At 41.8% G+C, this 27687-nt stretch overlaps 1 protein-coding gene across 4 annotated transcripts; it reads right to left on the bottom strand.

Annotated features, from left to right (window-relative positions):
* Positions 1-63: 63 nt before the first annotated feature.
* On the bottom strand, positions 64-16438 carry RBM17 (RNA binding motif protein 17). Of its 4 annotated transcripts, none has more exons than XM_030479884.1 (12): positions 16373-16438; positions 14587-14727; positions 12490-12606; positions 10985-11151; positions 9021-9118; positions 7610-7666; positions 5656-5797; positions 3397-3548; positions 2621-2694; positions 2153-2251; positions 1753-1825; positions 64-1623 (listed from the first exon to the last, which is right to left on the bottom strand). In XM_030479884.1, the coding sequence occupies exons 2-12, from the start codon at positions 14707-14709 to the stop codon at positions 1520-1522; spliced, it is 1206 nt and encodes a 401-aa protein (XP_030335744.1). In that variant the 5' UTR covers positions 14710-14727; positions 16373-16438; the 3' UTR covers positions 64-1519. The 4 variants fall into 4 exon arrangements, with proteins under 4 accessions (XP_030335744.1, XP_030335748.1, XP_030335745.1 ...); XM_030479888.1 differs by having other exon boundaries at positions 9021-9115; positions 16373-16433; XM_030479885.1 differs by lacking the exon at positions 16373-16438 and adding an exon at positions 15518-15675.
* Positions 16439-27687: the final 11249 nt, after the last annotated feature.

Below are 27687 nucleotides of genomic sequence, written 5' to 3'. Positions count from 1 at the left end.
GTGACTCTGTGGAGAGGCCCTGTGCAACACAAGAGGGTAGTAAGGGAGCCAACACACAGTAAGTAAAATACAAGGTTTTTTTTAAAAACTGATTTCTGTTTTACAAGCAAATGTTTGTACAGAGGTTGGTGGAACACAAGCAGACAAAATAAGTGAAACACAAGACCAAGGGTTTCTCATATAGATCTGCAGCCCAAACTTAATAAAAAGGCCAATAACTGGAGATATTCACAGCATTGATCAACTACAGGTCTATACCCCCTCCCCCCAATACATGTGTATAACAGGAAGAAGACATCAGCATCAGCTTTCAAACAGCTAAAATGCCCTCAGAGCTCACTTCCATCTCAATATCTGCACAATCCTAGGTGCAATGGAGCACAGAGACAACTGCCATCATTGCATAGCCACCCCTTGCCAACTCTTTGTCACATACTGTTCCCAAACAAAAAGCAAACATCAATCAGGAGCAGAGTGCTAGGTATGATTTTACATTAGATTATCAAAAACTAGTGTTTAGTAGTTTAGTTTGTACTCTTCAGATTTACATATGAGAACTCTCCTCCATCACCTCCTCCTTTGAAATGTTCCACTGGCACTCCTCAGAAGAAAAAAAACTAACTCTGGTCTTATTTGACCTCACATATAGAAATATAGAGAGATAGCAATGGCCAGGTTAGAAGCAATGAAACAAATAGTTAGTTATGTGTGATGTTAGAGGAACTGAGAATCTGAGACACAAGAATGAGTTTCCCTCAGTTCTACCTATGGGATTTCAATAACAACCTGTAATCAGTTAACCCTGGATATTTCTTCAAAGACTGACAGCACAAAGCTCCTGCTAACAGTCCAGTCATTCAGATTCAAATGGCTAAGCAGTTTAAATTCCTTCCTCCTTCCATTTCCCTGGGTTAAACGTGTATATTCTTTGGATTTGGGAAGAAAAACAGACTCATTCCTTGTTACTTTAGTCTCCATAGAAAGTATTGTCCTGGAGTCAGATAAGAACAAACTAGCTGCCAACTGTCCAACGACCCCAAATCACTGGTGTGCAGAGGACTTAGAAGAGCAAGGCTGTAATGCAACTCAGAGAGATACCATCAGGGAAGAGAAGCATGACAGCACATAGTCCTTTTCCAAAGCTTCCCACTTATTGTGGAGGCAGCACAGGGACTCCGTGATGAAGCACCAGAACAAGGAAAGCAGGAATACAGACAAAGCATCTCCTCAGCAGTGGGTTTTCAAAAGAACCACGTCGTCTGAAAGCTCCAAAAAAATCCAGATCCCCAGAGCAATAAGCAGAATTGTGCAATTCAAAACCACACAGACGTGAATCTGACTTTCAAAGGGCTTTATATTACAAAAAAGAAAAATGTTAAGTCACAACGAATGTGAAAAATCCATTCAATGAGGCTTGTTTCCAGTTTGCTAGGAAAGCTACTTTGCTCTTCCTTATTCCCAGCCTACTGCTGAAAACATGATTGCCAAAACAGTGCCACCTCGAGCTAGGTTTTTAAAATCAAACTTGCTCTGCCAGATCCAGTACTCGGAACTTGTCCAGGTTGTAGAAACAAGCCTTCACAACTCTGCCTCCAAAGTATCTTCCATTTAGATCCACAACAGCTAAAAGTGAAACCAACGACAGGTCAGCAAGCAGCAATTCAGTAAAATCACCACTTTAATCAGTGAGAGTATTCAATGTCTCTACAGGAGTTAACTCTGAGGTTCACAGGACACAATTCAGTAGCCTACCTTTGATGGCAGATTCAACCCGTTCAAACTCGAGGAATATTCTTACAGCTTCATCATCAGGGGCACCAGGAATCTGAAACAAACCAGTAAACAAACAGAACAACCCAAGATCAGAATTAGAACAGTAGCAAAAATACTGTTATAAATTGCTGTTCACAGAAGCAGTGGAAAGAAAACACTAAAAAGGTTCCAAAAGCACAATACCCACAGATTTTTGCCCAGTTTCTGACACTAAGTTTGTATTTTACAGACACAGAAAATGCAGGCTCACAACACGGGAAAGGACTCTGTGAGATCTCCTAATCTACACCCCTTCTCCTAGGCAGTAACAAGCCAGTTGTGAGGGACAAGAGCCCAGTTTGCTTTCAGGGCAGCCAAAAAGAGACAGATTATCTCTTACCTCAAAGATGACACATTTCCCAACCTTGCCATACTTCTCGCATTCCTCCTTAGTCTCCACTTCTAGGTCTTCATCCACCTCCCCAGCACCTACCATGTTCTGAAAGTTAAAAGAACAAACCCAACTCACTGGATGTAGTCAGTACAGACCATTATGTAGACAAACCACAGATGCATGCAACTGTGACCATAAATACTTTAAGCTTCTGTTTACCAGTCAAGAGCCTCAGAAGCAGGAAGTTCCCTACTACTAAGACAAGGTAACTGTATAATCTAAAGCACTATTGATTTACAGTCACAGGTTGTATCTCTGAAAGACACATATTTTCTCCAGAACACAAAGTACTGTGTAGATGCTGCCCGAAACCACTTCAACTGTACAGAGTCATTGTAACAGGAACACAGACTTAAAACAGTTCAACCAAGGATGCTGCGAGCACCAAGATATGTTCTCTTACTCCCAACTTACCCTTAGTAAGACCACTTTAGTTGGGCATTTCAGTATCTCAGTCAACGGGTTAGAATCCGCTTTCTTGCCCGTTTCTATGAAGATAGAACAGTGAATCAGGGAATAACTGAAGATTAAAGCTCACTTAAACTTATAGGGGGGATTTTATCAGAATCTGTTATCAAACAATGGAATAAAAGCCACAAGATGTAGTTTCATTAGTGAGGAATAGTCATTCAGAACTTGTAGCTACTTGGAAGGACAATAAGCAGAAAAATCACTTCTGCAGAGTGTGAATTAAGCTGAACATTGACAATGTATTATTTCATAATAATTCATTAGTTCAGAATTGTATCAGATTCACTAAGAACTAAAAATCAGATCTCCTGACTTCCAACACTTGTGCTTAGGCAGAGCTGCTGTTCTAATAAGCCTAGATGTTGTCTTGTCTCTAGATCAGACAAGGGAATGAGAGCAGTATCTAAAGCGTGTGACAGGGAGGAAGCCAGGAGGAACAGAGCAGGATCACCTCTTGAAGAGAACACTAAACTTCCAAACACTAAAGGAGGACAACTGATGGAGGAAGGGGAGGATGAGCTAAAAAAATGAATAGAGGAATACATTAAAAAAGATTAATTCCCACAAGAAGGAATATGAGTCATTCTTCCAACTCTATAACCAGTATTTTCTGCAAGGACAGATGGTAAACTAATAAATCCAGGAGCTTGCACTGAGCCTGAACTATTCTTTTTCCCCTGACCATTTCTCACAAACTTATTGGTGTAGGACAAAATTACCTTTCTCTGTAGAATCGCCAACAATGATCTTGCCACCCCTCTTGCTTGTTTTCTCTACGGAGAGTGCTGTGCTCAGCCCCTGTTCATGCTTTCCCAGCCCCTGGCCCTCTCTGAAACCATACTTCTGCATGATTTTATGAGCCACTGTCCCACTGCAAAGAGAAAAAGCATCAGTTAGGAAAGGTTTCTTCCACAAAACATTAACACTGCTTTTTTCCCAAGTGCTTGAAGATTCTACCTCCTAAAAATCTCATTACACAGAGACTGAAAACATAAGAGGTTCTATAGGACTTTACAACCTAACAATTTGACAGCACCCTGTGAGGATGAAAAGTGTTTCCTCTGAATTGGATGGAAGAGTTGTCAGAGAAATTGACTAAAGAAAATTGTTCATTTTATTACAGATACAACCCAGCTTCCATTTACGGTGCAAGTCAGCATCATACACTCAATACAATGGTTTGGGTGGGAAGAGATGTTTAAACACCATCTAGTCCAACCCCACTGCCATGGGCAGGGACACCTTCCACTAGATCAGGCTGCTGACAATAGATCACAAATCAGATTAGATGAAGGTCTATTTACTCCAGTTTCTTATCTTTTTCAGTGGCTGGTATCAAAAGCTTGAGAGAAAAGGCAGATGTGGAACAATCTAATTCCCACATTGATCAGATTCCACTGTTAGTTCCAAGTTGGCGTTAGCTCCAGAAGACATAGCTTTGCCAGCCCTTCCTATAACAAATCTGGATATCCTCAGTATTAATTTAAACACATCTCATCTTTATGAATTTTCAGGAATATATCGAGGCAGTAAAATCGCAGAGTGGTTTGGGTTGGAAGGGAGCTTAAAGCTCATCCAACTCCAACCCCCTGCCACGGGCAGGGACACCTTCCACTAGAGCAGGTTGCTCCAAGGCCCTGTGTCCAACCTGGCCTTGAACACTGCCAGGGATGGGGCAGCCACAGCTTCTCTGGGCAACCTGTGCCAGCACCTCAGCACCCTCACAGGGAAGAATTTCTTCCCAATATCCTATCTGAATCTTCGCTCTTTTAGTTTAAAACCATTCCCCCTTAAGTACCTTACAAAAAGCATCTCCACTAACAGGTTTTGAAACTCCCACTGAATGAATGTTCAGAATCAAAATATACCTACACATGTTGACATTTCTTTGGAGACCATAGCTAAAGACACAAAAAGCATGCCATGGTTTACTAGTTTAAACCACAGTAAATATTCTATGCTCAGTCACCCCCATTTTATCAATAGGCACATAAGACTGCACAGACAAAGCAGGATCAGTGACTACATGACTATTTTCCAAGCATACCACATGAAACATACAAAGACACATTAAAAAAGGCCACAAAGTCTGGCTATGTAATGCTGAAAGGTTAAGACACTGAGTCACAGAACTAACAGTAGCCAATTGTGTGATCAAAGTAAGGCAGTTTAGGTCTTATATTTAGCACTTCCTTCCATGAAGTGAAGGTATGAAGGTCCCAGGGTATTGTTAACTAGAGGTGGTAACAATGCATAAAGTGGTCCAACAGTCCTGACTTTGGTAATCCTTTTGCTGCACAAAGTGTTTCTATTAAAAAATGCATTAAAAATCATCTCCAAAATGGAAATGCAGTGTAATAACCTTTGATTACACTGAGGCTGCATTTCCACAGCACCCAATGCAACTGTTGAGAGTACCACAGCTAACCGCTCCACCTTTCAAATGAGATCTCAAGATGCTTTTAGCTATAAATTCGACTTCTCCTTGTTGCCACAGTGGTAACACAAAAATGACACATGATGCTAATTCAAGGCAGCAAAGTAACTGGACAGATTTGCAGCCACAGCTGCTACATTCCTGCAAATATGCTCTGAATTTTTGAACAAACAAAGCAGAGCTGAAATGATTTGCCCCCTGGTATGTAGCATATTTAAGACAAAGCTGGAAAAGAAACCTAGAGGAACTAACATGCCATCTGTGATTTCCTGTGTACTGTATTAGCTTGGCTTGTAAAAGCCATAAACACTTTATACCAGAGTGTGGCTCCAGAACTCGCTTAAAAGCAAAGCCTTGAACACAACCACCTCAAATGCATTTCTCTCCATCAAGTAAATCCACAGCTTTTCCTGTATCGTGCCAGTTAGGACTATATGCACTCTGACTTGTGGTGGGATGTGTTCTTCTCTATTGACAAACTATTTTAACTTTTGGTTTCCACCACCTTTTTCCACAAAATGAGCATAAGTCAATCATTTACCCCATGTTAGCAAGGAAAGAGTTGCTAGGTCCTGTGGGGGAACGAGGTCTTTCTGGCTCATCATACACTGGAGGAGGAATAGCTGCTTTGGAAGATGGTGGCCGTGGTCTCGACTCCTCTTCATATGGAAATGATGATACAGCTGAAGAAAACAGAGACATTTGGGTTTTCAGTAAAATACTTTGCATGAACTACTTTACTTGTTATGAATACTGGAGTACTGTGCCTTCAGTTTAACACATTTACAGACAGCTCTTCATCTGCAAGTTGTACTTTCTTCTGCTTTAATACTAACAAACAAGAAAAGTCTTCTACATAAATCCACATCAGAAGAATGTTTGCTTTGCACATATTGCTTTAACATCCCCTCACCTCTCTCTTTCTCAGAAACAAAAGTTATCCCAATTCTCCTCATTGGATATAAAGTGAGTTTGTATCCACAGGTCTATAATGCATTTATTAACCTCTTATCAAATGGAGAAAAAAGAAACATTAAGAGGCCACCTGCACTATGAGTTTATCCAGACGGAGGGCAAGCAGACTTAAAAGCCTCATCCATCAGGAACAGAATTACAACAAAAATGGATCAATGCACACAGCTTGGGGCCTTAGGACTGTGAAGAAAAGTGCACTGGAGATGTACACAAAAGAGAAAGCAGTCTTAAAAAGAATGAATGTAACTCAAAGCAAAGTATTTATATAATCTTAAGAGATCTGTCAATTTCTGAACTGAAACTTCTATGATGTTGGGATGACTATATATATATATATGCATCTCTACACAGGTATCTCAATCATACTGATGAGATTATTAAACTACCTTCCACTGACAAGTCACATGTAAAGAGAAAAACCAGGAAATATCAGGAGCACACTTCTGAAAGTACTTATGGACTTTATACTGACATCATTTCAGATTATTTTCTGCTGATCCAGTAGTTGTCCCTTACCAAATACAATGTCAGATGTAACATTTGGGGATGTTGTATGAGCAAAATCCAATCCCTGTTTAAGCAGCAGATCCACTGGACTATGGGACTTCTGCTACAGCAGGATTTTCCTCAGGTTTTTCCAGCCCAGCTTTGAGCATCAAGTAACAAACTGCACAAAGGATTCCTTGTGAGATCATGTCAGATTTTTAAAAGCTCTCTCCCTCAGGATACTTCTACCATTTCCAGCCTCTATTTACTTTTCCTTGACACCACTCAATTGCTCTTAATTATTTATTCAAAACAACCTCTTTCTGTTTTGAATGTTTGCACACTTCAAATGCTTTCACTATTCTATCATTCGCTCACGCTGCCAAGCTTCGTTTTTGGTAAACTTGAATCTTCCCATAAATAAAAGCAGGACTCCCAAAGGAAAGTTTGTGTGCACAAGATTCTTTTTCCTCATTATTTCTTAACGCACGTCACATACTGTTCCATATTTTAATTGACAAATTTAAGACCATTAAGCAAGCGAAAAGAGGGAATGGGTTTGTTCTTACAGCGAGATTATGCCATCTAGTGGTTAAGAGAAACCTGGTGCACACACATCTTTAGCAAATACTGTGTCCCTCAAAAACTTACAAAGTTCTGTCTGTGGTGTGTAACCCCTTCAGAAAAGATATTCATAAAGTACCTCCTAAAGCAAAAGGTAACAGAAAAAATCCCTCTCCATGCTGTGGAGGTTTCTAGTCTACCCAGAGGAACCTGTCTGCAACGTTTCTTCTTTCACATCTGAAATGAGTAACTGAGCATGGTTAGAACAGACCAGCTTGCCAAACCACTTCTCTAGCAATACAGAAGGAATCCTTTGGAACAGAGATGTGAAGCACAGTAGCGTTGCAGGTTTCCCACAGCTTCCCCCATCAACAAAGAACTCTGCCACAAAGAATTGTGTGGGAAGAACATCAGGATGACTGAACAGAATAAACACTAAGTTTTAGAGAACAGGATTCTGATGTACTCACGTTCTTTGTCCTTCTCAACAAGAGAAGTGGGTGGTGCAATGGCAGCTCCTCCCATACCTATAAGCAAAATGGAAGATAACACCATTTGTATGATTATGTTCTACTGCTCGAAATAGCTTCACCGAATCTCAAGACAGCTGCTGGCTCCTGACCAGCCAATTCTTAACACACATCTCTATCAAAAGAAAAGCAGCAAGAGACCAGTCTGAGAAGCTTCAACGCTGGTGAGCTAGAACTGAATGAAAAGCACATCAAGGGAGACAACATCAGACTGCAGTGATGTACTACTACATGTGGTGCCTATCATAAACACATTTCACAGGATTTCAAAATTAAAGACTACAGTGAAACAAACCTTCAGTTCTAAAACTGTTCAAACCAAATGAGAAAGATGCTCTGTTCAAGATTGACTACACTTTCAAAACAATAAAGTATAAAGCCTCTTCTATATCTTAATGAGCAATATTCTAATGTAGTCCCATAACTTTCGAGGCAGAGCAAATGTTTTTCATGTCCCCTGTCAGAAATTTTCTTTTTTAGAATAACACCAGACCTGAATTATTTACTGTAATTTTGCTGCTGAAAGAGAATAGAATTTAATTTTGTTTATAGAATCACAGAATGATTTGGGTTGGAAAAGAGCTTAAGATCATCCAGTTCCAACCGCGTGCCATGGGCAGGAACACCTCACACTAGACCATGTCACCCAAGGCTCTGTCCAACCTGGCCTTGAACACTGCCAGGGATGGAGCATTTACCACTTCTTTGGGCAACCCATTCCAGTGCCTCACCACCCTCACAGTAAAGAACTTCTTCCTTCTATCTAACCTGAACTTCCCCTGTTTCTGTTTGAACCCATCACCCCTTGTCCTATCGCTCCAGTCCCTGATGAAGAGTCCCTCTCCAGCATCCTCGTAGTCCCCTTCAGACCCTGGAAGCTGCTCTGAGGTCTCCACGCAGCTTCTCTTCTCCAGGCTGAACAAATATGCAAAGACACATCTCATCACCCAGATCCACATCATCTAACTAGTTCTAAGGGCACTGAAATAACAAATGCAGGAACAGTCAGCTTTAGTAGTAGATTAACAATGATCCTCACAGCCTGATTTTCTCTCATGCCTCACCCCCTTCCTGGAACCTACACCATGCAGAAACTTAAACCAGGTTATCTACAAACTAATGTAAAAAGAGGTCTTTCCACAAGTAATTTAGCCTCCATGGAAAGAACAGTTTTCTGCATAACAACAGTTATGGTTGTAATAAAATGCAAGGGTTATTCTAAAGGCTCAGAAATAACAGTACACTCCTCAGCTGAGAACAGAGACACAAACAATCCATGGAACAGGACTGTGAATTCCCCCCATCTCTTTTTCTCCTCTTTCCCCATCAAAAACCCAAACAGCTCCCTTACTTCTTTTTCGTCTCTCCCTTTCATAATCTTCATCTTCATCAGAATCTGGATCTGGTCGTCTTGAAAAGCCACTGGCTTCATGTCTGTCTTTACGTCTTCTAGGAAACACAGTAAGTTAGAAACCATCAAAGTTAACTCTTTGCTTTCATTTGTGATACCACCTTTGCAGTGTGAATTATACTGCTCCATTTCAATGGGCATTTTATAATGTTTTCGCTTACACCTTCACGGAAAACCTTCACTTTTTGTTTCTTTGCTTTTATCCTCATGGAGTACTTGCTGTAAAATTAAGATAGATCCAAAGCAAGATCATTTTCCACTTGCAAGTCAGCCAAGAAGAATGTATGGAAATGAGGAAGCATCTGAATAAATCTAGTCCAAAGTGACTATGGTGACTGAATGACTACAATGGAAGAGGTGTTGGATGGAATAGATTACAAGGTAAGAGACATTAATTAATCACTCTGCTTTGAACAGAATCCCTTTTACATTCCCCATCACAGGCTATACAGATCATTTACTCAGTCAATTGAAGAAAACCAAAACAATCAGGTTATTGAGTAGCTTGGTGATTAAATAAGATTCCAGCAAGTCTATTAAAACATATTTAACATTAGGTGAGAAATGCTTCAAGAATCCTTTGCACGTCAGCTGTTATTTATTGTGATCGTGAAATTACTCACTTTGATACTTCAGGAAAAGGAAAAGTAGTTTTCCCAAACTGTTAGGAGCACAGTGTGGAGCATAAATCAGATCTCATTGCCAGCACAGCCACCAAAACTGTGCTACAGGATGCTAAAAACAGCTCTACTATTCTGAATCTCTGCACTGTGAATTTAAACCAAACCTACACTCTAACACCCAAGTTATTACAAAGCATCCAGCTGACGCAGCCTTGGCTAAGATTGTTTCCCCAATTTCAAATCAGAGTGTATGATGTGTTTTTCACTTCCTCTCTCTAATGTTATATATAAAGATTACCCTTTTGGCCCACATACAACAAGCACGAGCATGACTGAAGAGCGATCAACATGGAAGCTGTGGAAATGACAGCTCGGATTTACTGACATCCTGACAGAGCCTGAGGCATTCCTCCTCCACCAGATCAACAAAGATAGAACCAAGAGAGAACAGAGAAGGCCAAATGGCTAAAAATATCAATTTCCATGATCTAAAAAGGGTGACAGAATAACCCTCTTGTAATTCCATAGACTTGAGATGAATCATACCACGATGAAGCTGGCTTATTTATTTCACTTAAAATAGGCAAATATAATCTCACTGCCTGGCTGGCAGATGTTTTCCCACCTATTTCAATAGGACACTGAACCTGCATTCAACTTCTTTAATATGATTAGACAGATTTCTTATTCCGTGGAAATGGTATTAAAGTAATTAAAAGTGAGTAGTGTTTTCCTTTGTACAGAGACAAAGAGGTAATAAATACACAATTAACTCACTTGAAGTGAATGCAGACTGTTAATAAAGTGTAACTATGCCTCTCGTAGGCTGTGCTAGCCACATCTTTAAAACTGGATGCATTATGTATCATTTTGTAGTATTTAAACACAGAAGTGATGGTTCATCACTGAATGTTGGAAGGTATTTCTGTAGCCAAGTTATACTGACAATACTCTAAAGGTCAAAGTCTGATAATGATGCATTAAGTATTCAAATCCTACTGCTACTGTCAAAATAAAGAAGATATAGAGAAAGTTGACATATATCTTTCAGCCAAAGAGGCTGTTAACATGATAAATGTTGTAATTTTTGCACTGCCAGTCGATTCAGCAAGAGTATTACAACATACAACGCACTAAAACATTGTGCTTGTTTCTAAAAGCACAGTTTTCTTCACAAAAGCTTTAAGAATTTCCCTGTTTAGAGGGATAAAAATAAACAAATTGATGCGTCAGTTCTTTATGTAACTGTCAATATGTCATGAGTTTAAACAAAAGTCTTACTTTTCTCTTTCTTCAATCTCCTTCTGCCTCTCCAGCTCACGCTGCCTCTGTCGTTCCTCTCTTTGACGTTTTACCACTTTTTCATAGTCATTTGGGAACATGGGATCATATTCATCAGCCAAAGGAATCAACACATCTCCTGCAGAAAAACCGCTGGGTACAGGATCCTTAAAGAAAGAAAAAGGACTTTTTCAGCTGAGATCTGAAAGCATCCAGTTGGAAACCAGTAATTTAACACTTCCTTCTCACTCTCAACACCACAAACCTCAGTTCCTGACTTTAATAATGGCAGGTAATACCCTAATCCCACTGGTACCAGAAGAAATCTTTGCTTCACTTAAAATTAAGATTCCACCCAGGCTTTCACTATCTCAAATTTTTCCATGAAGAAAGAATTGCCCCCACCTCTTCCCCTACCAAATACAACGCAGCAGCACATCAGCATGGACAAGAATTTTTCAAACCTCCATAATTCACTACTAGAAGTATCAGGGCAACTTGCTCTTGCAACCAACTGCAAGGGGTCTTCCCACACAACCTCATCAGTCTTTTTCATCACCTGCTATTAATATAACACAGATAGAGGTTCACACACTGTTCCACCCTCATCTGAAAGAACTATTTAGTGCCATGAGGATGATCAGGGGCTGGAGCACCTCCCCTATGAAGACAGGCTGAGAGCACTGGGGGTGTTCAGCCTGGAGAAGAGAAGCTGCGTGGAGACCTCAGAGCAGCTTCCAGTGTCTGAAGGGTGCTACAAGGATGCTGGAGAGGGACTCTTCATCAGGGACTGGACTGATACGACAAGGGGTGATGGGTTCAAACATGAAAGAGGGGAAGTTCAGGTTAGATATAAGGGAGAAGTTCTTCCCTGTGAGGGTGCTGAGGCGCTGGCACAGGGTGCCCAGAGAAGCTGTGGCTGCCCCATCCCTGGCAGTGTTCAAGGCCAGGTTGGACACAGGGGCTTGGAGCAACCTGCTCTAGTGGAAGGCTGCCCCTTGGCATGGGTTTGGAACTAGATGATCTTAAGGTCCTTTCCAACCCAAACCATTCTACAGTTCTGTTTCAGAACCACCATGTTTGAAAAAGTTTCAAGGAGAAAGTTTCTTTTGATTCCTTACCATGAGAAATCCATTTTAAAAGGTTAGGTGGCTTTTCTTTTTAAGTTGATTGATACACAGGTCCAGTTCCAACACTGGTGCAATCACAATTACATTCATTATTTACCTGACCAAACTTGCAAAGTACCTTCAAGCTCATCAGGGGAAATATACCAGGGACACTGTTTTATTTTAACTGCACCTTAATATTGGTAATTCCATGTTGTAGCACATGGAAAGTCTGTATGAAGCTGAAATGTTAACTAATTAATGATGCTCTGAGCAGAGGAAATCAATTTCAGAACTAGGAAAGATGATGAAAAATAAAAATACAGACTGCAGCCAAATAATTCAAATTCTAAACCATTAGTTAACAGATGGACTTTTTAGCTGCCTTGGTCTTACCTTTAAGCCAGCTGCTACATGAGGTGGTGTATCCACAATCTGTCTCTCATCAGAAGAGCCTCCTCGTTTCAGGTCAATCACTGGAGCAAGGACTGTGCTTTGTTTTGTTCTCTGACTCTGAAAAACATCACCAAAACACAAAATGTCTCAAACAGATAAATCAGCAGCTAGTTTTATATATTTGTAGCTGGTATCTCTGATTTTTTTGGTAAAAGTATGAAAACCACTGTCTCAAATTCTTCACTGTGCAAAGCTCAATAAATCATTTCTCTTCAGTTTACCAAAATACAGTAATTCTCAACATTTCTGCTCTTTTGAGACCCCACTTGGACAATGTGTGCAGTTCTGGTGTCCTCAGCATAAGAAGGACATGGAGTTGTTGGAGCAAGTCCAGAGGAGGCTATGAGGATGACCAGGGGCCGGAGCACCTCCCGTATGGAGACAGGCTGAGAGAGTTGGGGCTGTTCAGCCTGGAGAAGAGAAGCTGTGTGGAGACCTCAGAGCAGCTTCCAGTGTCTGAAGGGGGCTACGAGGATGCTGGAGAGGGACTGTTCATCAGGGACTGGAGTGATAGGACAAGGGGTGATGGGTTCAAACGGAAACAGGGGAAGTTCAGGTTAGATATAAGGAAGGAGTTCTTTACTGTGAGCATGGTGAGGCACTGGAATAAGTTGCCCAAAGAAGTGTTAAATGCTCCATCCCTGGCAGTGTTCAAGGCCAGGTTGGACAGAACTTTGGGCAACATGGTCTAGTGGAAGGTATCCCTGCTCATGGCAGGGGGTTGGAACTAGGTGATCTTCAGGTCCTTTCCATTCTATGGAAACCATTCTGTGATTCTATGATTTCTAATGGACCTTGACGTGGATAACTAAGTTTATGTCATGTTTTAGTGGTGGCAAAGGCTCTCAGTTCCGAGTCAGATTCTTGCCAACTATGGTTGAAGAGCTGCTACACAAATACAGATCTGATGGAATATTTCAAAGAAAGCTTCCATGAAACCAGTGTCTATCTTCCTCTTTTCAAGCGAGATCAAACTTTGCTTGTGTGTGCACTTGAACGTACAATGGTAGGTGAATGCTTCTAGGTTTGGACTAGGACCAGAAAGACACCTTAAAAATTCAGACAACCTTTTCAGATGAGTTTGAACCAAATGGTTTTTTTAAGAAGGGGCTGAGACTTATTCCAAAAATACACTGGTTTTCATATTCTATCATCTGATAAAATGTCTTAATCTATTCTGAACTCTGAGTTTTCAAATCTTATTCTATTCTTCTATTAGTTTATGCACACACTGCATATAAGTTGAGACAAAGAACAGAATATATCTAATAGTCATTTAGATTTCATTCATGCAGGTTGTTCCAGTTATCAACTAAATCCTGCTCTCAATTTCAGCAGCATAAACCAGGAGGAATTCCAGGGAAAAAATGCTGTGCCTACTGAAGTGTTCAGTACCTATGCTGCTACTTATTTTTAATCAAGTAATCTCACTCTAGAAGCTGCACACCACAAAGAACACATGTGTCCTGCCTGAATCAACACTGCTTGAAGAAAAGAGGATGAAATAGTATAGGAATAAAAAGAGAAAATGGCTCTGTCACAGTTTAGGCTCAAGGAATTAGTTTGCACTCTTTCTCCCTTTTATGTATATTGGAAATACTTTCTGCAGACATTTCTAATGCAAAACGATTTGCACTTTAGAACCAAAACCTTTAAATAGCATAAAAAGCATAAAACGATGGAGTATGGCCAACCATCAAGCACAGCATGACCCTTACTTTAAAAAACCCCAACTTAATATCATTATCTTTAAAGTCAGATCTGAATTTCAGCTTTTAGCTCTGCTACTTAAAAGATCTGCATCACTTCTTCATTCAATTTTAATGTTAATTTTGCAATTTGCCTCTAACAGACTTTAAGAAATTTGCATCTTGCCTCTCCTCCCCTCAGTTTTGCAAGGCTCCTTGCTACAAACTCATAGCCAAATCGCAGCAAAAGTACCCCAAACTGGTATTCTAAGGTGACAAACCTTCTTCAGCGCTCCAAACAGAAAAGAAGTTTGAATAACAGAAAGCAAAAAATACACAGGGACTATACCTTTGCTTGTGTGAGAGCTGCTTTCTTCACCTGCAACTGAGACTGTAGTAGTTTGAAGTTTTTGGACCAGCCTTCTGTTTTAGAATCACTGGTCTCAACTCCCAAGTCATCGTAAAGTGACATTTTCTCTTCAATTGAAAACTAGAAGACAAAAAGACAAATTCCAGATGACACAACAAACTCACGCCAGGGCTTATTTGCTACTAGTTTGTTTGTACACCATATTCTGATATTTATTTGTTTTTCAAGCCAGAGAAAATCTGAAGTAATCAAATCTTACTTAGGCTAGTAGCAAATACACGTAACTACAGTAAGGCTGCTTAAAAGTAACTGTTTGAAAAGTAATGAATATTGTTTAAGCATTACAAATGTTGGGAAGTTCCTAAAATTACATTTGTAGCATTAGATATCCGTAATTTCAGGCTTTAGAGAAGTGACACTCTGTGCACCACACAAGCCTCAGGACTTCAGAATCAGACACAAAGGAATTATTGTCTCTGCTGACCTTAAAAACGTATCAACATTCCAATCATCTTATTAAATGTCACTAATTTTTGCATCACTGTAAAGGAAGAGCTTTCTTATACCAAATACCCTTGTCATAATATTATTAAGCCATTATTTCCATGTATTTGAGAGGCCCATTTAAAGGCCTCTCAAACACATAAAACTTACATCTGCATATACACACACATCCCACACATATATATATATATATAAAATTAGCTAGATAACTACATCAGAAACATGACATGAAATGCATCATTTTGATACTGCACCTTAGGTGAACAGAAAAAGAGAAGATGCGACTGCAATGAGAGGTCTATCACTTGTGGAACAAGCTCACTTACGGGGTTTAAAGCCCCTTTTTAAAGCTCTTTATTTAATCTCCGATAGGCCTGGATTACAGTATCCTTACCCCAAAACTAACCTCTTAATTTACTGCAGGATCAAACAGGACTTATCAATAGTCTTGCAATGAAAGCTTATAGATTCATCAGCAAGATCTTGATCCCACAGGTTTGACAGACACACATATTTGAGGGAACCTGCCTCACGTATTGGAGATGATGATTGCTGCACATATAACTTACACCCATTTAAGCATTCTGTAGAAAAAAATCTTAATTGCAGCAACTATATCATAACTCCAAACTTAAAAAAACCCAACAATTTAATCCTGCAGTGGGATATAACAACCAGGACTCAGCAGAACAGAGTTCACTGCAATAAAACGGAGGCTGCACTTGTTGATTATTAAACATAGGGGCACACGGGTGAAACATGCAGAGGCACGTTATAACAACATGGGCACAGGATGAGAACAAGACACGGCACAAGGAATATAAAGTTAACGCGGTGGGAATGGTGTTATTCCAGGGGAGATACGCTGCACTCGGGGTACATGATGCTGCGCGCATGGATATAGGGAATACAGGGGGGATGCTGCCACCGCGGGAAAGGGACTTTGTGCCTCAGCGCCTGCAAGGGTGCAGCGGGGGGGACACACACAGCGAAGGGACTGTCCCCGCACCGACACAGCGACGGGCTCTTATGTCCCCCCTCAAGCGCGGCCGGAGGCGCCCGAGGCCTGGGTCGCTGAGCGGCCCCGACCACCCCCTGCAGGCCCCGACCCCTCGGAGGTGGGCAGCCGCACTGCCGAGCCCGCTGCACAGGGGCCAGCCGCGCTCCTCCCGCTCCGCCCTGCCTCCGCACACCCTCCCGGAGCCCGGGGCACCCTCCCCGGGCTGGCACCCCCGGCCGCGGCCCGGGACCCGCCACTCACCCGTCACCGCGCCGCCGCCGCCATGAGCCGGCCGCTGAGGCAGCCGGGAAGGAGCCGCACCTGCGCATTGCCGCCCGCACGCCCCCTCTCGACCAATAGGAGCTGAGAGACAGAGCCGCTATTGTACTGCCCCCTGGCGGCGGGCGCAGCACAAGCTCTCTCCCTCCTCCCTCCCTCCCGCTCCGCCCAGTGCGCACCAGTATGGGGCGGGGGAAGGGGGGGGGGCTCTCGGTGGGAGCTGTGGGGTGGGAGAAGGCGCTCTAAGCCCCAAAAGAAGGGAATGGAGGAAGCATTCGGAGTGCTGACCTCCCCCTGCAGCACTATTTAAGGTGTCAGACCCACAGCAGAGCCCTGGCTGCTGCTCCTCACGCTCCGTACAGCTCAACTTCCTAATGCAGCAAAGCAGGGTATGGGGGTGAATTCGGTCAGTGCGGAAAGATGACAGCTAGTTGCACACACGGCTTTTCACCTTGGGTAGGAGGTTTGGGCTCCTGGCTTCCTTAGTCCCAAAGAAATCCGAATTCCTTTTGGTTTTCACAACGCATGTCGAGTGTAATCGGCACTTTGAGCTTTATTTCCTTCCTCATGCCTGGAATCCAGTCCCTGATGTGAGCTGGGGGTCGTGCAATGAGGCAATACAGTGATGATGTGGGGTCTGGGGTCTCCCGCAATGGATAACCCCCCCCCCAGTTCTGAGTCCTGTGTGGTGGTTGGGGAACACAGACCCACTCTTGAAAAGATGATGTGAATCACTCATTTCATGGTCTGAATGTGATATTTGGCTCTATAATGACCCCCTGCAATAACCTTTTTTGAAGGTGCATGTGACCATGGAAATAGAGACAAACAGCAATAAACGCAAAGTAAACTTTATTTTGGCAGGATGGTTTAACACCAAACAGCAAACACTATCGGATGATCCATGTAGCTCACATAAAGAAAGCCACTTTAAATCCCAGTGGCAACAGCAATACCAAATCCCCACGTTAATTCTGCACTCACAATTTGATCATTAAGAAGTTATTCAGGTTTAAGAGCCTTTGTCACTGATCAGGAGAGAAGAAACTATCATTATAGCTGAATCGTGAGGGGTTTGGGAAAGAGAGTTATGTCGCTGCAATATGATGAGCTGCCACTGACTCTTGTTTAGTTGGAGCTAGGCTGGAGTTTGAAGCAGATTTAGGAATTCGATCGGCAGAGGGCAGGACTGTATTTCTGCCCAACACTATTTTCCCTGTATATCACAATTCTCTATGCTGTATTTCTAACTCATTAAGAAATTGTGATAACTTACTCAATGAGAGCTCAAGCTTGCCTCCTTCAACATTTCCAATTACCTAACAAGCGCACCTTAATTTTGGGAGAAAAAATGGACAGAATAATATGAGACTCTCCCGAGTTTGACAACACAGTCATAGTGAAAAGTTAGGAACAAAGAAAACTTATAGTCATTTCACATCAAGTGTATTCCAGACGTCCCCATCTATTATTCAGGCATGCTTGTTACTATTGCACTGTACCATCACTGAGGTCACTGGGTAATCATGTTATTGCAAAGTGTCTGGCTATTAGAAGTATTTACCCATTATGTCATTTGGGCCTAAAGTGGGCTGGATTGGTTGATTTTTCTGATCATTTAGTTGCAGAAATTAGTTTTGTTTTCCAAAATAATCCCTAATAATCTGTATCTGCCTGAACCTGGATTTTACCCAACCACTCCAATTTCCCATCTCTCCCAGGTAGCTCACCCCAAAGGCTTGCACTAATTATTCTGTGTTTTCTCTTTGACAGTGGCAAGAGTGGCTTTTCTTTTTTGCTTTTATGGGCAGGTGTATCTCCAGCTCATACCAGTGTCAAATTGGATGAGCTGTGATTTCTAAGAATTCTGGCCACTTCAACCACGTGATAAAGCAGTGGAAATAAACATGTGACACTGTCTGAAAAGCAAAACACAACCTCCAACCCCAAAACAGATAGCATTGTCACTTCAACCTCCAAGCACTGCAAGAACTATCTTTGTGTGAATCAGAAAGTCCTTATCTCTAGCTTTGCTTTTGACAGTGCTACTATGCAGTTTCCTCATGGCTAGCTAGCTGAAAAGTGCTGCTAGTAGATAAAGCTACTACTTAAAAACGATCTGATTTAAAGTTCTGGGCTATACCAGAATCTTCCCCTCCTAGTTATGCTGCTTTGTACTAAGGCAACCTTTCTAGGCAGTGCATTTAGAGATGGGTCTATATTCATAATAACAGTGAAAGCTTCTTAAAGGAGGTGATCCTGCCCCTCTACTCTACTCTTGTGAGACCCCACTTGGAGCACTCTGTGCAGTTCTGGTGTCCTCAGCATAAGAAGGACATGGAGTTGTTGGAGCAAGTCCAGAGGAGGCCACGAGGATGAGCAGAGGCTGGAGCACCTCCCATATGAAGACAGGCTGAGAACAGTGAGGCTGTTCAGCCTGGAGAAGAGAAGGCTGCGTGGAGGCCTCAGAGCAGCTTCCAGTGTCTGAAGGGGGCTACGAGGATGCTGGAGAGGGACTCTTCATCAGGGACTGTAGCAATAGGACAAGGGGTGATGGGTTCAAACTGAAAGAGGGGAGGTTTAGGTTAGATATAAGGAAGAAGTTCTTTACTGTGAGCATGGTGAGGCACTGGAATGGGTTACCCAAGGAAGCTGTGAATGCTCCATCCCTGGCAGTGTTCAAGGCCAGGCTGGACAGAGCCCTGGGTGACACGGTTTAGTGCGAGGTGTCCCTGCCCATGGCAGGGGGGTTGGAACTAATTGATCTTAAGGTCCTTTCCAATCCAAACCATTCTATGATTCTGTGATTCTGTAAGAATGAATTGTCTTCACATTATTTATGAAGGATCTTCCATGTATCTTCCTTTGCTCTCTTGACATAGCAATGCCTGCATTTTTAAAGGAAGGATTTATACTATGTGTATATATATATATATATGTAACTTTGTGGAAGAAAAAGTCAGCAGGACACTTGAATACTAATTCTACAGTGACAGAAGAATTAGTATTCTAATTCTGTTTTCTCAACAGAATCCTGTTGAGAAAAAAAATGGTATCCTATGTTAAAGGAAAGAATCAAATAGTTAATTGCATCAAAAAGTACTGAGAGAAATCACTGTGGATTGAAATGTCACAGAGCAATAGCACAGCATGACAGACATTGGGAAAAACTAAAAGGAGGTTAGAGTCTGCAAAGGTGGAAAACATCATAACAATGGGAGATTGCAGTTCCTCCTAGGAACAAGTCACAACAGGGAAGGCAAAGGCTAAATTATTAGACCTATAAATAACTGCTTATTAAGGAAATGAATCAGATAATTCACAAGTAGAGAAGCACATCTTGGTTGAGTCTGGAAAGGGCGTTAGGCATGGATCAAAATTTATCCACCACAGCAATAATAACCATAATATACTTGTACACACCCATATAGGAGCAATGAAGCCAACAAAATCCATCTCATTAAATTCAGGAAGGCTGCAGGCAGGTAGAGAAATCTCACCCAGCTGCCAAGTGTAGAGGTCCCATACAGGCTGGAAAAGGGGGAAGACATTTGTGGAGTCATCCCCAGCGCTACGCATACTGGTAGGTAATAACTGGCTGAAATCTCCTTTTTCAGCTATATCTGAAAAGGTGGGGAAGCATTGGCCAGCACTGTGCCCTCCAACAGACCCCCAATGATGCTGAAGCTGGATCTTTCAACTATCTTTATTTCTTCTTTTAGGATTTTAAACCTTTCCATGTTGGTGTTTTTCCTTTTGAATCCCACCAATGATCACTGCTTCAATAGTCCTACCTCTATACCTTCTTTCTTATCTCATCTGGCTCTGCTCTGTACCTTTTCTTGCAGCTCTTTCTCCCAGCTTGGCAATTTTCTCAGCAGTTTGGTGCAGCTGGGTCTCCTGAACTCCTGGGAGAGGAGAGGAGGGGGATTATGGAGATGGGGTTATGAGCAGAACCAAGAAGCTGTGAATAAACTCCTGATTTTCACACTGTGAAAAGAGCCACCAGCCTTGGTCGGGACCCCCTTGTGGCAACCTGGAAAAGGTGGACAGCCAAGGTGATAAAACTTGCTGTGGATTCCATCATTATTCAGAGTAATCAGCCAAAAGCTGAAAGCAGAAAGTTGCAGAAGGATGGCATAACGCTGGCTGGGTGATGAGATGGCAGATGGGACCCAGTGTTAATGAATGCAAAGCAATGCACACAAGAGAAAATAGCACTAACAAAACACACACACAGCGGCAAGCTCTAAATCAGCTGCTTCCATTAAGGAAAGAGATGCTGCATTCATTGTGGATCATTTTCTAGAAGTGCCTACTCAGTGCTCTGAAGGAGGCAAGAAAGCAATGCTAGGAAGCATTAAAATTTAAAAGAAAAGGAGAAAACCTACTCATAAATCTAACATTCATATGAACCTTTTGGTGGCCATCTGCACTCCTGGGCATCTCATCCCCTCCAAGAAGCAGAAATGTAATACAGAAACTTAAAGAAATCAGATGTGTTGAGTGAAAAGAGACAGCTGAAGGGGACCTCAAAAGCATCGAGCATCCAAAATGGAATAGAGAAGGTAAATAGGGAGCTCTTATTTTTCTCCCTGATCATGACCTCTAAGAAGGTGTAAAAAGAAGCAATGCTGGAGAAGAAAAAACAGCCTGTAGAAATGCCTTATTTCTTATAATTTCCCTTAAGCATTGATAGCAATTTTTGCTGGATGTGAGTCATTTCCACTACATATTACAGATCTCTGCTGAGGATGAGGGTTGCTAATATGCCAAAAAGGCATTAGAGGGCAGTGCATTGCAACCTAAGTGGAGGTCTTTGGGGTGGCAATCGTGATTGCAGAAACCCCCCCCAAAACCACTGGGGATCAGGAGAGCAGAGCACTTCCAACCCACGCAGGTGGGAAATGGTGGAGACCACAATGGGGCACAAAAGCAACACATCAGGGCTGCTCAAAGAAGTGTTGATTGGGTTAAAAAGTGGTTAAATTCCATGGGATGGTGGTTTCCAGTCAGTGGTGTTGATCCCAAGCAAAGATCCAACCCTCCTGCACACCACATATATTGTGGTGGCCCTGGCAGCACCTTCAAACCTTGCTGGACTGTTTTTTTGAGACAATACCTGTTTGATTATCACTGCCTTCTTCCCAATGACCTTCAGCATTGCCTATGTGGCAAAATGAAATGTAAAGAGGAAAGTGCCAAAACAAAATTTATCCTGGCTTGAGAAGATTGGCTTAGGTTTGCTGGCTCGAAAATACCCCAAAACTTGAAGGAGTAGCAACCTAAAAGAGTTGAATATAGTTAGAAAGGCATTTGAAATATTCCTTCTTCTGCTAAGGGAACAGCTGAAAATGCAACTATGAAAGCAATGAAGAAAACGGTATATTTTGCCATATATAGAATGACCCCAAGCCCCAGCAAACTGCGGGTTTTTTTCACCTAGTTTTTATTTACTTCACGTTGTTACCTAGTTTCATATTTTGGCTGAGTTCCATAATGAAAATGAGTAAGAAATGTCTCAGAACAGAAATATTTCATCACAGATGAAGTTTCCGACACCCATATTTCAATATTTTTAATCCGAACTAAAGAAAGCTCCGTTGCTATTGACACTGCACCATGGAGTGTTTTTTGTTTGGCCAGCAGTGGGGAATAGAAATGCTATAAATGAGGAAATGACCGTTTTGTCCCACCGTCACTGTCTCAAGCTTGTTTGAAGAACTGAGAAAACATGTTGAAAATGTAACAGTGAAAATATTACACATGACTAGACTTGGTACAGATGGAATGTCTGTCGTCACCAAGGGAAAAAAAGGGTTGTGCTGCTCTGCTAGAGGAAGGATTTGGATGAGAAGTTATTCCGATCCCCCTGCGTTAGCCATAAAGAGGGTCTTTGTGCCAAAAAGGCTGGTTTCTTACATGCTTAAAATCCCATTGTTTGGGGCATCAATAAATTGAAGGGATTTCAGGATGTTTATGTTTGCTGGGAGTTGGACTTGACAATCCTTATGGGTCCCTTCCAATTTGAGATATTCTGTGATTTTCTGATGAAGAGAGGAGGAAGGAAAACTTAAACCTCCATCGCATTGGTCATCAGCTTTAAAACTAATAGCTTTGAGGAAGATTTTGGAAGCCAAGGCAAACAGTGAGGGAGGATTTGGAAGAGAAGGAGAAAATCAGCTTTACGAGCTGGCTCGCCTGCTTTCCCAACAATTACTGTGCATGCCTGCAGTGAAAGCTTTCACTCTAGTGTTAACACCTTCCTTTTAGCTTTCTCTTATATCAGAGCCAAACCTTGGCTGAACCATTATTGGTTTACCCCCAGATTTCAATAGCTTCCATTCCTTTTTGAATATCGTGATGATCCTTTTTAAGGATCAAATGATCCTTTTTAAAGATCAAGTGGAGATCCTTCGCTATTAGACTTGTGTCCAGGTTTGAAGATTTTATGCCAGGAAAGACCATTGGTTAAATTCACTGAACATTTTGCCATCTAAAAGAGCTGGTTCCCTTTAGAATCATTTAACCCCTTCGATTGTCCTCCCTAATGCATTTCCTATGGTTGTGAGAGCCCAGTTTAAGACCGTTTGAAGGATTCCAGGCATCTGTTCTCTGTAAATGAAAATATCTTGAGTACTCAAAACAGAAGGAGTCTCAGACAGCAATTTTCACTGTCAGTTAAAACAGCTGAATGAAAGCTCCTCTCGTATTTACAGGTACAGTTTTTGAACTGAAACACAGTTCTGGATTTGAAATTAAATTCTGGGAACTGTGGGTTGTTACCGAGTGATACAACATCTCTCTGGAAATGCATCTCTACTGATGATTTACAGATAGGCAAGGTTACCCTTTCACTTGCTGCAGGTTTACATCAAATTCTTATGAACAACCTTAGACCTAGGGCATCACTTGTCATGCAGAGTTGTAGGCATAACATAGCCTAACCTATTTGAATTCTGTTCTTGACTAGCCTAGTGTAGTCTGTTCCATTCTGTTCTGTTCCATTCCATTCCCTACGCTCACCCAAAGCTGAATAACAATGAGACTGATTTCTCTGCAACGTCAGGGGGTTTCAGCTCCAAAAACACTTTCAAGGACACGAATCACAAAGCTTTCAAGTGGAAACAAGATTTTATTTTATATTATTATTCCATTTGATTTTGGTTTGGTTTCTTATATTTTGTGTTATTTTAGAATCATTAAATCCTAGAGTTATAGAATGGTTTGGGTTGGAAAGGACCTTAAGACCATCTAGTTCCAACCCCCTGCCATTGGCAGGGACACCTCACACTAGACCACGTTGCCCAAGGCTCTGTCCAACCTGGTCTTGAACATCTAGAAGCTAAGATGAAGCTGTGATATTCAGAGCCTGCTGAATGAAGAACTGCTGGTTTAGAGTAGTCCTAGAGGACTTACACATCAGCCCTACAAGATTGTCTCTACCACAGAGCTGCTCGATGCAGAGACAGGTATATTGGAACATCCTCATCCTTGCTGTTCCGAATGGACCAGTCTGGTCTAAATGGTATGACTCTGGTTTAGGATTCTGACCTTCAGCAAGCCCCAGGCAGCATTTTCCAGCTGTTTAGCAATGATACTTACCATGTCAGAATAGGACTCTGTATACTGGATATATGAATATATAAGATCAAGTAAGATGTTTTATACAATTCTAATACAGTTAACTTCATCCAATTTTAGCTGTCTAAAACTGAGGTGCCTAGCAAGCTTTCAAGCATGAGCTATGACCAGGTGGTGAATCATCTCTAGGCAACAGTTCAGGGAACAGCACTTTCTTAATTTATTGGGGCAATTTCAATATTCTCTCTTATGTCCTAGGAGATATTTTTGTTCATAGTTTTAATTTCACAAAAAAATTTGTCTCTCTTGAGGTTTTTGGTAACTCTAAATTCACAACATACTGCTGTAGTAAGAAACAAGGAGCTGTGTGTTTATTCAGACTATGCCATCTCCTGCAAGAGAGAAAAACCTTTATCCTGTATGCTATAAACCAACCCAATGACTGGAAGTTAAGACAAGATTAAGGACAAGGTATGATTAATCTGCATTGGTCTAGATAGGATTTCTTGCCTCTTCCTTTGGAAACAGAGTCCTGATTATTGAAGGGCCTGATACGGAACTAAATTAGTGGGTAATCTAGTCCATAGAACCATAGAATGGTTTGGATTGGAATGGAGCTTAAAGCTCATCCAGTTCCAACCCCCTGCCATGGACAGGGACATCTTCCACTAGAGCAGGTTGCTCCAAGCCCCTGTGTCCAACCTGGCCTTGAACACTGCCAGGGATGGGGCAGCCACAGCTTCTCTGGGCACCCTGTGCCAGCGCCTCACCACTCAAGTCCAGTCTGTCAACTCCTGTCTTTCTTATGAAAGAACACTATAGCCAGAGATGAGTATCCCAAAGTCCTTAATGACCTGGCCCTATAGCTTCATGGAAGGCACATGAAGAAAACTGAACACTGAGCTCTCATCTGTTTAAATATGACAATGTTCACCACCTCTCTTGTTTTCCCTTCTACAATCTTTCCAAGTGTCTTTCCAAGGCCTTAACTGTAAGTGAGATATGGCCAGGTGTGAGCATAGTCCGTCCTTCTGTTCCTGAAAAACAAGGAAGACATCATTAAAAAAGCACCAAGCTCTCTTCAGGTAACAGCCTTGTAAACAGCATTATCTCCACCGTCAGAGCAGACCACATGCGCATAAAAGGATGTGTTATCAAAAATATCTATAATGGTGACCTTAAAAAAGTACAAGAGGTGCTAATGAACTTCTTGTTATTTCAGAACGGGACTTTCTTCTCCGGTACGGAGAGCTTCCTGAAGCAAAAACAAATGAAGCTCTTGTCTCTTTCTTTTTAAAGATAAGGTTGAAAACTAAGCTTCTGCTCAGTTGTTTTCTAGCTGTTCAGCATTAGGAGGTGATGGCCTGAATGAAGACTTTTAAAGTACTGTCTTTACTCAAAGGCTGCATGACATTAAGCAGGAGAACATAGAGACATCTCTGCAGTTGCAATCCTAGAATCATAGAATAGTTAGGGTTGGAAAGGACCTTAAGATCATCTCAAGATTGTTATCAACAATTTATTGTTATCAAGAGCTTACAGGTGTTAGGCGGGGAGGAAGCAGGGAAGTGACATCCTCAGGCCACATTTGGAGTTAGTGGAGGAGCCAAAATGAGGATGAGGTGCTCTTAGCTGTACTCTCTGGGCTCATCCTTCTGTTACTTGGTGCCTTCAGCAGCAGGTCCTTCTCATGAAGCTCTCCCTCTCTTGGCTTATCTGGTTTCTCAGTTATGTTTATTGGTTATGATTTTAAAGCCTCGTGTTGAAGCTTGAAGTTGCTGGGATGGAGCCTTTCAAGGGCAGAGCCAGGCAGTGCCACCATGGGGAGCTCACGGCAATGCTTGTGGTGATGACTCCATACCAGCAGCTCTGCTTTGACCATGTCACTTTTTAGGGAGCATAAGAAGCTGAGGTTTGGCTGTGCATGGCCATTTGGGATGCCACAACAACCAGAGTGCAAACCCAATTGCATACAAGAAGTGCGGTTGCTTCCTCCCTCCTGAAACACAAAGAATTCTTTTCTTCCGAGTTTCTTCTGCTAAAAATTACACCTTATGTTAACACTGGCTGACACTGCTGGTCACACTGAGCCACAGTGAGAAGAGGTGCTGGTTTTGTGCCAAAGCAAAGCAAGCCATATCTTTGGTACTTGTCCAGTTTCACCATGTAATCTTCTTTCTTATCCCTCTATGATTGATTTAGCAAAGCTCTAAGTCAGTGCCCATTGGAGACACAGCAGAAAGACTCTGTCACACTGCAAAACTTGATAAAGTAAAAATAGGAGCAAGCTATACATAACAACATGCAGGCCAAGAACTGGGAAAGAAAATATTCTTTTTTAATGTCTTCATGCAAACCTTGGATTTCTTAATCTTTATTCCCCTGAAGAGAGATGATACAATCATCTTGGTGGACATGGTTGGAACACTAAACAGCCAAGCAGGTAGATACTATCCTTCTATTATAAGTTATATTATCATGTTATCCTTTATCTCTTTCTATAGCATCTGAGCTGCACATATCTGACATAGCATCTGGAGTACTTTCCTCTTCTAACTTTAAATGAGCTGACAAAACACTCCAAATTGAGGAGGATCAGTGTCTGGCTTTTATTAGTCATATCAAATATTTCAGGCTTTCCACTTGCTTACCATGAAAACAGCTAATGAGGTTTTGGGGGGTTTTGAGGATTTTTTTTATGAGTGCTGCCCTTTGTATCATCAGATGTGATGAAGATGATCATGAGGGCATCTGAGTGAGGGGCAATTAGAGCCTGACTGATAGGAAGTAAATCAGCCCTGTGAGGTTTTGTCCTCTCTTCACTGCTTCAGCTCAAGTGACATCAGCCTCTGTGTAACATGAGGCCATGTTACACCCTCCCAAATCCTCATTTTTACAGAATTCTTACTTCTACCTTGAATAAAAGAATTTTGAATAATTTCCTATATTAAAAGAAAGTTGCAGTTGCAAGTCAGGATCCCCAGATAGGAAATGTTGATCTTTGGAAATTAGAAATGAAGAAATTTAGGAGCTTGGAAGCATGAAACTTAGGACAGAGCTTGTAATTGTAAGACTGTTTAATACTTTCTTCATAGGACCCTGTTCTCTTATAGGGCTGTCTGCAGTTATCAACATGCAGTGATCAAAATCAATAGGACTTCAGAAGGGCTGAACTGTGATGATCAGAGGTATCAATAGAGAAGAGAGTGTGTCTATGTCCGGAAGAGATAAAAAAGATCCCACATGTTGCTTTTCCATCCAATTTCTTGCCTGCAGTAGGTGTCAACATACCTTTTGAAGCGGGAGACCATCCCACACGTGATGGGATTATGTGGGATGAAAGTGGTCTCCAGCAAAGTTTGCACATCTCTTGTGTGGTTGGGTAATGCAATCAGATTCAAAGCCAGTCGCAATTGCTCTCTGAGCCTGGAGTTGGGGGGTGAGGACCCTTTTTCAGCACTGAATGCTCTCTAATTACAATGAGCTGTGTCCTGGCCTCAGGGAGAAAGTTTGAGACCATTTGCCCCACTTGAATGATACCTCTGCAACCTCCAAAGCCAACCACCAGGCAGCTGGTTGGATGGATGCAGATGATGAATTAGGGTGTGGTTATAAAGTGTGGACAGTTCAATTTATGAGGATCAGAGGAGAACTTCCTCAGGGTAAGCGTAATTCTGTTGAGCAGCCTGATGAATAGTTGCTGTTTTATTGGA

The sequence above is a fragment of the Strigops habroptila genome, chromosome 3, assembly GCF_004027225.2.
Source record: "Strigops habroptila isolate Jane chromosome 3, bStrHab1.2.pri, whole genome shotgun sequence".
Classification (NCBI taxonomy): domain Eukaryota; kingdom Metazoa; phylum Chordata; class Aves; order Psittaciformes; family Psittacidae; genus Strigops; species Strigops habroptila.
The sequence above is the reverse complement of the archived record's forward strand: the minus strand, read 5'-3'. Positions and strand labels throughout refer to the sequence as shown.

Bases quoted from the DNA above. Each gene is read 5' to 3' on its own strand.
- RBM17 (XM_030479884.1), bottom strand. From the start codon at position 14,709: ATGTCACTTTACGATGACTTGGGAGTTGAGACCAGTGATTCTAAAACA. The intron at 7,667-9,020 runs GTAAGGGAGCTG...TTTTGCTTATAG, and splicing joins AAGGGAGAGACGAAAAAGAA to GTATGGGAGGAGCTGCCATT. The intron at 2,252-2,620 runs GTAAGTTGGGAG...TTTAACTTTCAG, and splicing joins CTAAAGTGGTCTTACTAAGG to AACATGGTAGGTGCTGGGGA.